The 11,640-nt window shown below is 56.0% G+C and overlaps 2 protein-coding genes across 2 annotated transcripts; both read left to right on the top strand.

Moving 5' to 3' along the window:
• Window positions 1-513: 513 nt before the first annotated feature.
• L226DRAFT_531867 (uncharacterized protein) lies at window positions 514-3,229 on the top strand. The gene is made up of 5 exons (XM_067680158.1): window positions 514-568; window positions 619-1,016; window positions 1,076-1,244; window positions 1,313-1,400; window positions 1,919-3,229. Exons 2-5 carry the CDS (start codon window positions 923-925, stop codon window positions 2,900-2,902), a joined length of 1,335 nt encoding a protein of 444 aa, XP_067539096.1. The 5' UTR covers window positions 514-568; window positions 619-922; the 3' UTR covers window positions 2,903-3,229.
• Window positions 3,230-5,793: 2,564 nt separating this feature from the next.
• Window positions 5,794-10,991, top strand: L226DRAFT_503037 (uncharacterized protein). The gene is made up of 21 exons (XM_067677915.1): window positions 5,794-5,965; window positions 6,019-6,213; window positions 6,282-6,371; window positions 6,694-6,708; window positions 6,766-6,953; window positions 7,012-7,165; window positions 7,229-7,480; window positions 7,649-7,719; window positions 7,798-7,880; window positions 7,952-8,149; window positions 8,201-8,209; window positions 8,337-8,615; window positions 8,678-8,723; window positions 8,862-9,062; window positions 9,128-9,236; window positions 9,304-9,532; window positions 9,599-9,616; window positions 9,676-9,776; window positions 9,848-9,940; window positions 10,006-10,079; window positions 10,137-10,991. Exons 2-21 carry the CDS (start codon window positions 6,096-6,098, stop codon window positions 10,704-10,706), a joined length of 2,898 nt encoding a protein of 965 aa, XP_067539095.1. The 5' UTR covers window positions 5,794-5,965; window positions 6,019-6,095; the 3' UTR covers window positions 10,707-10,991.
• The last annotated feature ends 649 nt before the right edge of the window (window positions 10,992-11,640 follow it).

Below are 11,640 nucleotides of genomic sequence, written 5' to 3'. Positions count from 1 at the left end.
AAATTGCTAGGAAAGTTTCGACTAATTTCACCTTATCTGTAGCTTTTCCCCGTATTCTTGCCCACTGAAAGGGTTACCTATCCGATGATTCTCACAACATCATGGAGCCTCGAGGAGGTCTCATTACAAAGAGTCCTTTTTTGAAGGAGAAAAGGCTGCCAGCATGCAGCATTTCCTTTGTTCGAGAAGTTGACTCGAGTTAGGTGACCTCAACGGATGCCTGAAATCTTGAAATTGCGGAATATGCTACCTTTCAGCTGTGTAACATCCAGGCTGAAAGGTAACATATTCCGGGTCGCCTTTCTGGACAATGGAATGGTAGAATATTACGATCCTTTCAAGTTCCCAATTAGTGCCCCAGGTATGTTGCCTTTACTGGCCAAGGACAATATACAAAGAGGTTACCTTTCCTACGCTCGAAAAGCAGGGAAAGATCTCAAGGTAAGGTAAAATCAGTCGAAAATTCTCATGACACTTCTCGTAGCCGGTTCTGGTGCAACGCCCGCCGTGTCTCTTACTCCCATGAACACCTCTGGTATGCTCTCGTAGTGGCTCAAGACATGCATATGTAGTTTGCGATCCATGCAGTCATCAAAATTCCCCTGACCACCACTGCAGGTTCCCATAGTCCCAGGAAAGACTGCGCCGTTTCGGGATAGAGGGCATCGGTCGCACGATTACCGCGGCAATCCGTCGTGCCTGGCGGTCATCCAGGTCCGAAGGACAAATGCTCATCTCGTCTTGTGCGCATGTTCCTCACCTAATATTTCCCAACTCGTATCCCACTGGCGGGACCGCACTCTCAGCACCCTCTTGACTGATTCCCACTGCCAGTACAAAACCACGGCCGCGCCCAGTAACCGTCGTCTTTCCCTTTTCCACACTCTTTCCACGCACCAATCCACCCACACACTCGTTGGACATGGCCAGGGACGGACTCTCGCGCGGGGCTGGTTTCTGGGGCATGGTCGGGGCGGTCATGGTGGCGTTGAAGCTTAAGCAGCATTATGATGAGTGTGAGTATCTCTCCGGTCTCTTCGGGGCGACGCTGAGTCTCTCTCGCGTCTGTGTGCAGACTCCACCGTCCCAGGCGATGAGGAGGGGCTCAGCCACGGTCCTGTCGCGCTCCGTGACCCCAACCTCGACGAGGACGCCACGGACGGCGCCTCGTTCCTCGACACCCAGCTTCCGAGCGGCCGGCCGAAGCGTCAGCGGAAGGACTGCTGCATGTGCTGCGGGCTGCGGTGCGTTTAAAGCCATCAAACTGCGTTCCCGGGACGTCGCTCAATGCTGCGTGATCCTAACATCGCAGGTGTGGCCTCTTTTGGAAAGCGTTCGGCATCGTTTGCTTGCTCTTCGTTGGATGGCAGGCGATCAGACTTGCTATCTGGGCTGTCAAGGTACGCGCAGATTTCGTTGAATGATTCACTCCGCGAGGATGGACACATGCTTTCATGCTGTTTGTCCGATTTCCATATCATTGGGCGTTGACGGGTCTTCGCTCCCACAATGGGAAGGGGGAGGTTACTGTGAAGTGTCTCATTACGTGCAAGGCCCGGTAAAGTTCATGGCGAAAGAGGTGTGGCACGCCAGAGTTTGGTGAACTTTCAGTAGTCCCATGGGCTCCGAGGCATTGAAACGGTGATAGGCAGAACTCCTCCTAACCATTCACACCTCTTTCATACTAGGATTCTTTTCGGGTGCACGTCTCCATTCTTCTTGAGGTCGTGGAGTCTGGACGCGTTTTGATACGTGCTTCGTTTGCCTTGAGGAGACCGTCGCAATGTCGTCATGTCACGTGCGAGTCGAGGCTGGTTCATCCCACTCGACAGACCACCGCAACTGCTCGTGTCAGGGTCCCCGGGATCATGTTGACCTATCTTTGTGTATGGACGCGTTACTGATGCACATCTTATAGCCCAAGCCTACTGGTCTTGAGGGTATGCCGGAGTTCAGCAAGTCTCTCGGGTGCATGAACACGCCTCACCTCTACAAGGGTGGCAAGCAAATCATCTCTGTCCCGGTCGGTCAGAACAAGAACAAGGGCGACCACTCCCTTGATTTCCGTGGTAGCGCCGTCGGGACGATCACTCTTGCCCAGGGCGAAGCTGACCTGAAGGAGATCAAGTACGAACTCACGCTGGGCTCCGAGCTGGAGTCGACCATCGACAAGGTCATCCTCGACTACCCGACGCAGGATGAGGTCGACGAAAACATGAAGAGCAGCCGCCTCCAGCTCGTCCTGCCCCCAAAGACGTCCGAGAACGCCGACTTCTGCACACGCTTCGACGTGACGATCTACCTCCCGCCGGCGGTGAAGACGCTGCACATCCAGTCGCACGTCACGACGCAGATCAAGTTCGACCCGGACTCGAACCTGAACTTCGATTCGCTCTTCGTGACGCAGTACGGCTTGGGCCAGGACAACATGCTGCTCCCGACCGAGGGCGTGCACGCAAAGAAGATCAAGCTCCAGATGACGCGCGGCTGGCTCGTCGGTGACGTCACCGTCGTCGACCGCGCCGAGCTCGTTACGCAGTCCGGCGACGCAACGACCAACGTGCACGTCCACCCCGCGCCATCGAGCGCAGAGCCGCCCGCGCCCGTGACTCTGCTCACGACGACGGGCGCTGGCCGCACGGATGTGTTCTTCATGAATCACCCCGGGTTCCCGCACCGCCCGATCGACGCGACGCACCACTCCTCGCTGAATGGTGAACTGTATTTGACGTACACGGACGCGTGGTTCAACGGCACGGTCGACCTCTCCGCCAAGTCGTTCTCGGCGACCGGCCTTGAGAACGCGTTCAAGCAGGACGGTGGGTTGCCGTACCACGGCAGCAGGGAGGGTGGCGATAAGATGCTCGTGAAGACCCAGGGCTGGGCTGGATTGTACTTCTAGATTTCCTATGAGCGAATCAGTCTGTGATGTGCGATACTTTCGTTTCGGTCGTCTTCCCCGTCTTTGTCCTCCTATGTCTACCTGCTGTTCTTGCGATTCGGGCGCAGGGTGCGGTGGTTTTGCTGGATCTTTGGATGGTTCCATTGCTCTCTTTCATTTCGGCTCCGGTATAATGTAGTCGTTCGCAGGTCTCGCCGTGCCCGGACTCTCTTTATTGTTTGTTAAACTCTACTAGCCAAGGTGCAACACAATCAAAGTTCGATCACCTCTAACAAAGTGTCGTGTCGTGTCGTGTCGCGCGGGGTGCTGGAGGTGTCAAGTTGCAGGAGGGTGCGGTGCGGCTCGAAACCAAACTATTCTTAGGGAGATGGTTCAGTCTGCTGGCCTTTCCGCGCAACCCCATGTCCGCCGCCTTCGCCAAGAGCTTTGAGGGGACCATCCCCGGTGCCTGTTGAACTTCCACACATCTCATGGCAGGCTCCGAACCATATTGCCGCTTCGGCATTGACAGAACGTCATCGTAGAATTGCAGGGTCGTACGATCGTCGTCCCCTTGGACGTCAAAGTCTTCGACCCATGGATCTGCTGGTGCCGCTTAAGACCCTGAGAGCGCAGCTGGCCAAAATAATCTGCCGGTGTTTAGCCTGGGGTGGCCGCGTGCCCTCTGGGAAGAGTCAGGCGTGGTGGGAGTTGAGCGGATATGTGCTGCATCTCAGCAGAGTCCACATCCTGTATCAGCGTACCGTTGTGCTGCAGATGATCGTGTTCACTCACGTTCATATCCCCCACTAGCAGGACTGTAAACGGGCCATACCATAGACCCGGTGCTCGATCGGACCGTGGGTTTCCCTGGTTATGGCTCTGTGTTCCTGTATTTCGGCGTTCGGGCGAGTCGCAATTATGTCTTTTCGGTGCTGCTGCTTAGGTATCGGTGAGTCGGCACATAAGTACTTGTGCACATATATACCAACGCTCCGCTCCAATAGACATGTCTTCCGCTCCTTTGTAGAAGGCCGAGACCTGAGGAGGGGGTCGCGGCCTCCCAATGAACCAGACATAGAACTGTTGGAAACTTTCCAAGGTTCCACGGAACTCAGCTATACAGCTGGCCAGGAAACGATAGACCGCTTCCGGGAAACGCAGCTTGTGGGGTTCGTGTTTGTCCGCTCCATGGGACAGTAAGCGATAGCCAATGGGCACACCTACACACGCGTCTAGATGGAGGAGGTCCACCGTCAAGCGGAGACACCTGCTAGATATGGGCGCGCCCCAGCTTGCCGGTGTTTGTTCATAAACAAGGCCCCAAACGTGAGCGAATCTCGAAAACGGTCTATCGTTTCCTGGCCAGCTGTAAACCTAATCGTCAGAACAGCTGTGGAGCTGGAAATGAGATATGACGTATCTCGAGGCAGGGCTGAGTTCCGGGGTCACCAGGTGTTAGCCTGGAGTTCGTGTCGACGTCTTCGAGTCTCGTCGAAGGGCCCCGCGTGGAACCCAAGAGTCAAGACGTCCGGGGGGTGGCCGCAGGGCGGCGCTTGTCCTACGGACGTTGGTGTACGGTGTTTAGATGCACCTTTGGCTCCACACCCAGACAAGAATACACGCACGCATGCATCTTGCCCCGTGCATATTGCCCCGATCTTCCGGGGGCTCAAGGTGTGGGCTGTGTGGAACTTCTATCGCTCAAACGTAAACGTTCATGACTGGAGCACGCACCCGCATTCACGATGCGCCGGTCCCATACAAAAATGATGCAGTCCCCAAATCCGGAAGGTGCCTCACATCACCCAACTGACCCCTCGCAGCGCATGCTATACCAAAAACTAAGGAGATAATTATTCAATATAGGCAACCAGAATGAATGTTTGTATGGAGGAGGCAGCGGAGGAGGGTGTGCACGTCTCGTAGAGGACCACCGTAGCCGCTCATCGGATTGGGCACGCCCTGCGTTTCTGGGTGATGTGAACAACCTTCCCGACTTGGGGGCTGCATCATTTTTGCGCGTCACTGTATTTCCGCCTGAGGACATGCGCCTATGTGGATCGTACGACTTCCTGGGTCCAGGGATGAAAAGAGATAGACGTTGATCCGGAGTTAAATTTCCGAGGGAGACCTAGCAGCGGGCTCATAGTCTTCTCGGTTGGATGCGAGAAGAATCTGCTCAGGATTCGTATTGCCGACACACCTGCACCTAAACGCACGTCATCCTCTAGGGCCCGGGAGAACACGTTTGTATCTGAGGCGGCACCATGCGTAGGTATGCAAGCCCTGATGACTTTCATGAGCGAGAACCGGGGACTGCAACGAGGAGTCGAAAACAAGCTACAGAGTTACCGCGAGCTGCGAGAAGGGGCAGGTGCACTGTGGTTCTGTGCTTCTCACTTGTGTCCATGGGAGTGCCGGCAATGATTCAGACCGTCAATGCTGATCCTTGTGGAATGCACTGGGGTCGAAAGTTGAACCTCCGGGCCGCCTATCACCCAGGACGTGCTGACACCGCAACGCAGCGGCAGATGCACATGCGAAAAGGAGAAGGCATTCTACCCTCAAATCACAACTCGCTGGTGCAAAAATTGAGAGCTGAACGTTGAACCTTGTCCTGACTGAACTCAAACGATGGTCAGCAAGAAGCAAAAGGCTCACCTTCGCGATACTCCAGAAGCCCACGGGCCACCAGTTCTGGATCGTGCGCTACACGAGTCATACGGTGCGGAAAAGAGGGCATGGCGGGGGGGAGGAAGTATATAAACTGGCAGGATGGAGTCGAGAGGGACTCGAAGGGTTGCGCTAGCACCAAGCGCTAACCGAAATTCTCACGGTCCCGACTCATCTGCCCGACGACTTGGACAACGACAGCAAGGGTTAATTTGAACCCACCAGCAGCGGCATCCGCAAGCCGCTCGAAGGTCACTTCCCGGACCGTCGTGGACCTACAAACCCACCGCGGCGACCCAGCTCCGACACCACCCATCGCAATCTTATCACCGACCGCCTGGACTCCTCCCTATATCCCTATCACCACGCACATCCACGTACCTATCACGACGCATACCCACGCACTCCGTGAGTACCCTGACTCGGAACCCCAACACGTACCACTGACCCCAGCACACCAGCTGTGCGGTCCCCTTAGCCTTCACGCGACGGAGATTACTCGAACCCCATCGCTTCCAGAGCCAGCGCGGTAAGAAGAATGGCCCCGGGGAAGAGAGGCCTGGACCAGCGCAACTCTCTCGAAATATCCGACGACGAGTTTTCTGGAGCGAGCCCGTCAGTTCATGATCAAGGAAAGTCCCAGCGGATCGCGAAAGGTGCGTCGGAATTGCAGGGGTGGTTATGTCTCGGCACCGCGAATGTACCGCTGACACTTCGGAAATAGCATGCGACAAGTGCAGGAAGTCCAAGAGCAAATGTGATCCGGCACCGTCCGAAGGAGAGCCATGCAAGTCTTGTGCCGCATCAGGGTCAGGTATGTACTGTATATCAACTCCGCGATGGCTTCCGGGAGTTCGGCTCTGAGGAGGAACGTGACACATGCTGGTAACTATTGTGGACAGAAGTCGAAGGCGGGTTGCCTGGTTTGTGGCCGGGTCCTGTTTGCGTGCATCGGCATTCTAGGGCCCGACCGTAGGTTGGTGGAGTCGTGCCCAGCATGACAGTCGCACTACCACCGCCGCCTGTCGACTTTTGTCCGCAGTGCATACGATGGCATGTGGCACGGATCGACACCCTCCTGTGAATCAGATGGAATTTGTGTTCTGGCGCTCATGGTGATCTTCCCGGAATTACAGAATGCACATACACAGGTATGTTTTTCATATAGCTGTCGTCATCGCAGCGACGTCGCTGAATGTATCCCTTAGCCCCTAGCTTCCGAAGAGGCCCACCAAAGGGTTACATCCAAGCACTAGAACACCGCCTGCACCAGGTTGAAAGCGTGCTCGCAGCAATCATGTCCTCAACAGACCCGCGGGCGCAGTCCATCGTCGATGAGCTGCACCAGGATGAGCTGGCGGCTTATATCCTCCACAGCGTAGACGCTGGTCCCTTCGTGCGTGTTCCCGTGCGCTCGCTGATGACGCATTGCCGACCGTGTGTATGGGTTACAGGGGCGGACTGGGCGTGAGAAGCGTGCTATCGACACGTCTAAAGACAACTTCTTCGCGTCCCTCGTCGCGGAGCAACCTAAAATTCTTAGCCATCGATCCCGGCGGCAGTCCCGCGCGACCCGCGAGAACGTCATCGAGACGGTCATATCATCAGGTCTGCTCGTGTTGGGTTGATTTTCACGCAAAGGCTGATCGCCGGGCCATTTCTTCCCTCCAGACCCGCAAGTACAGACCACGCGTCCGACTTTGGCATGGCAGGACCGACTCTCCGCGCGCCTCGTGCACGGCCCCTCCAGCGAGAGCGACGGCAGCCGTCAGCCCAGCCACTCTACGGCAAGCAAGAGCCCGCATGCTGCAATGTCACCCAGCGAAACCTCATCCACAGATGGTACAAGTCATGAGCCTCCCAGGAGTAAAAGGCGGCTCGAAGGTCCCTCCCGGCCCATCCTAGCCTCTACCGCTGGGTACCGTGAGTCTGCGTCCGATCCAGCGTTCGCATCCGCGTCGAGCGTGACCTACTCGCGCCATACGTCCATAACGACGGCAACGACGGGTGCGTTCGTGAGCACGAGTATGCTCTCGTTTGGGCGGTTCACGCATATAGCTCATCCCGTGCCGTGGCGCACCGTATTGGCAGACCAGGATGGCGACGACTTGGGCGACTGTGCTGACGCCTTCGGGAATCTGTCGATCGACGAGAATAGAGAGGTGGGAGACTCCGTGGTGTCTGCTGCTTCTCACGACTCAGAGCTTCATCATCATCGTGAACGCGCGTCGGATGCACAGGTTCGTTATCACGGAAACTCTGCCGGGCTGCAGCTCCTTGCGCAGACCGAGCGGACAGACGAGCGACACTCGAAGGGTATTTGGTACGTAACACTCCTCTGTTCCTGCTCCTCAGCTGTCCGCAAGACTCGACTCGAATTCTAATTCTCTCCAGGATGTTCCCGATGGCGAAGTACTGGCCCGGCCCCGGTGTGGCGTGCGTGCAAGTTGATCACGTCCGTGCAATTGAGCAGTCGATCGCGCTGCCGCCGGTAGAGGTGCAGGACTTGCTCATCCGCGTGTTCTTCACGTACGTCAACGCAGCAGTGCCCGTGATTGACGAGGAGTCGTTTATACTCCAGTATAACGTTCAGTGAGTCGCCGGCACACGTAGTAACACCCCGTTCTAACCCATGCTCTGCAGGAGGTATGGGTGAGCATCTTCTGTGCGCAACCCTATCCCCCGCACAACGTGCTAAACCCACGTTTCCCCTTCCCCTTTTCCTTGTTGCCCTGCGTCGTTTCCGCCGTCGTCCCGGACGTACCTGCGGGTCCGCCAGCTTGCGAGACCCAGAGGAGGACGAGCACGCACCGCAGAACGCTGGCGAGGTGCGTCCCGAGCGGCCGCAGCGTCTCTCGAAGCTGCTGCTCCTTGCCATCTTCGCGTATGCGGCGAGCCACCTCGATCCGATGGAGTACTCGGCGGGCGACATCGAGGACCCGGCGAACGAGTATGCACGGCGGGCACGTGTCATTTTGGATGCGGTATACCACGAGAGCCGGTCGTCGACAGTGCAGGCGCTCATCTTGCTGGGGGTCAGGGAATTTGGCATCGGTATGTGACCTTTCTGATTCGTCAGCATGTAAGAGTGGGGCACTCAGAAGTACGTTTCGTAGGGAGCTTGGAGGAAGGGTGGCTGCATATCGGTACGTCCATTCATCTGAACGTTTGCTTACCGGAGGCAGTTGACGTGAACATGGACGAATATAGGCATGGCAACACGCATGGTAGGCAATATATACCACTTTTCCTCCTCTCATCGTATGTCCCCCTCTGGGGACACTAACAACCCTGTTCCCTACAGGCGTTGGACCTCGGCCTGAACCGCAACCCGGACAAGTGGATGCACAACGGACGCGAGCTCTTCACGGATAAGGAGAAGGCGATCCGGAAGCGCATATGGTGGTCGTGCTGTCTCGCGGACAAGTTCTCCGCGCTGTTCCTCGGACGCACGATTGGCATCCACGAGGGAGATTTCTCGACACCATTGTTGGATATCCCTGCGGTTAGTGTCCTGCAATTCTTTGGCGGGCGCACCGAGTTGATGCTGATATCTATGCACACGAACAGGACGACGCGGATACGATGTGGCAGCCTTGCCCACCTGACCCGCTGTGCGGACGTGTTGCGCCCATCCCCGCGAACTACACCGGGTACTTCCACCACCTCTCGTCTCTATGTACGCTGACTTCGTTGTTCAAACGCCACGGATTGACCTTTGCTGACACGTTCGCGATATCACTCAGTCGTGATCACAGGAGAGGTCCTCGCGAAGGTCTACCGCGTCTCGCGCGCGACAGCCATTCCAAGCCGTGCCATCCGGGAACAGATGCACCAGCGTCTTCTGCAGTGGCAGCTTGACGTCCCAGAGAACCTCAGCTATAGCCTTCAGGGCAATCGCCCGTGTCCTGCCCCACATATTCTTGCGATGCATATCCAGTACTGGGCAACTGTCATCCTCACCCACAGGCCGTTGTGAGTGTTGCCCCGTGTGAATTTCTGCCGAATAGTTTGCTGACGGTAGACGGCCCTATCTTGTAGCATACCAAAAGGTTCAGAGTAAGCAATACTTGGTCTTTGTGTAGTTGCATTCGTCCAGGAACCGATTATATTCCTAGCTTGGCGAAAACCAGGGGCTCGCCCTCGCTCGAGGCGGATCCGATCCCATGGGAATCGTACGACATCTGCCAGAGTGCTGCCAGCCAAGTCGCCTCGTTTGGTAAGTGCATCTTCTGCTCCTGTGCAGTCGGAATGAGGGGAACTGATGTTTGTTGCCACGTGGTCGGATAGCATCGCTTTATCACGAGAAGTATAACATGCGGTGGGCGCCGCCGTTCTTAGCTAATTGCATGCAGGCGGCAGGCGTGATGAGCGTCGTTGTTTGTGAGTCGATCATGGTTGGTGCAAGACAAGTATGGTTCGCTGACGGTATGCCTCATTCCGTGTAGTGCGATACAAGCCATGGCATACGCAGGCTAGCGTCGGGTTGACGAAGTGCATCAATGCGTTGAGTGGGATGGAGGTAAGTCATCCGTTGCCTCTTGTCAATATGCCACTCACACGTCCTGACAACACACAGCGCACATGGACGAGTGCACTCCGCGTTCGTCATCTCATCCAGAACGCCCAGGTGCTCATAGACAAGAGATACATTGACGCGTCCTCGCCCGGCAGAGATGCACGAAAGCCCAAACGTCGTGCCCAAGTTGCGTTCGAGCAAGATATAAACCTGACATATGCCGCAGCGCCTGTGCACCGCCCGCACCAATCCCTCCCGGAACCTGCTCAAACCCAGCCTTACCATCACAGTCAGCCGGCGACTTCGCACGAGCGCGTATCTTCGCACTCAGAGTTTGTCCCCGTCCATATGGTCCCATCGCCATCGCCGACGTACCCCGGCGCGGGGATGGGCCCAAATCCGGATGCTGGCGCAAATGATCACCCGTTCGTGCGCTACATGCCTGGGTACGACTCGTGGTGGCCAGTGCTCGACCAACAGCCGCCCCAGACGGAGCCGCAGATCACGCCAGATATGCAGGTCGCGTCGAATGAGTTCACGTTTGGCCCGCAGCAGTTCTCGCCGGACTTCATGCAGGCTATGCGCGACCCGGTGCTCCACTTCCCTTCCGCGTTCGCGCATCAGTACTGATCTGAACAGTATACGCATATCAGGGAGATCGTGACGTTCCCCGTTGCACTGGCAGGACTCGTTTTTGTTTCTATTTTTGTTTCGAGTCGAGAAGGCTATCTTGCTATCATCGCTCATCGTTTTCTTGAAGGGAGCCCCCTATGTTCTCGTGCATAGCAGTCAGTCAGTGTAGTTTTACTCCTAGTCCCGTACCGTTGGTCTCTGTCTGTTCTTTGTTGTCATTTCGCATCCACATACACGTGTAGCTACTATCATGATTCCACTCACCCACTCTCCGCTCAGCACATTATGTACACGTATTGAGGTTCATAGCAGATTCATACTTGTATCATCATTTGACAGTCTCGTAGCTATAAAGAATATATCTTGCGCTGGATATGTACATAAGTATGCAGAGCTGCAAAAACCGACACGCGCGCTTGTGCGAGTCATTTTGACGCGTGACGTCACGCGTCGGATTCAGCGGCGGGGCCAGCGGCCAGGCTTTCCTCCCTTCCTCGCTCTTGCTCCAACCTCACTTGCGTTCATCTCCATCGTTAGCCTCCGATGAAACACTCAGATATGGAAAGCGCTACATTTGAACACTGGTCACTGGTGAACACTTCACACCTGCTTCAAGTTGCCAGTGGCCTGGACCTGGCAGTAGATCGAATTTCACGACAGCCCACCTCGGTCGATGGCTCTCGACGCTTGCCAATCCTCATATGCAACAAGTTTTTCGACCTGTAGTGCAATGATCACCGCACATAGCGCGTTTGGGGAGCAAGTAGACGTAATACTTACATTATACCTGGCTGCGGGCGCCCGGCGTGGCGGGGAACCTCCGCGGTTATCGGCTAACGTCGATCGAAGGGGACGTAAGCCTGTCATGAGAGCAGGTGGTGACTCGAGACTGCGTCCATTAATTGCGATGTTCTGCGGACAGAGTCATCCA

Source organism: Lentinus tigrinus (genome assembly GCF_003813185.1).
Source record: "Lentinus tigrinus ALCF2SS1-7 unplaced genomic scaffold L226scaffold_5, whole genome shotgun sequence".
In the NCBI taxonomy this organism is placed as follows: Eukaryota; Fungi; Basidiomycota; class Agaricomycetes; order Polyporales; family Polyporaceae; genus Lentinus; species Lentinus tigrinus.
The sequence above is the reverse complement of the archived record's forward strand: the minus strand, read 5'-3'. Positions and strand labels throughout refer to the sequence as shown.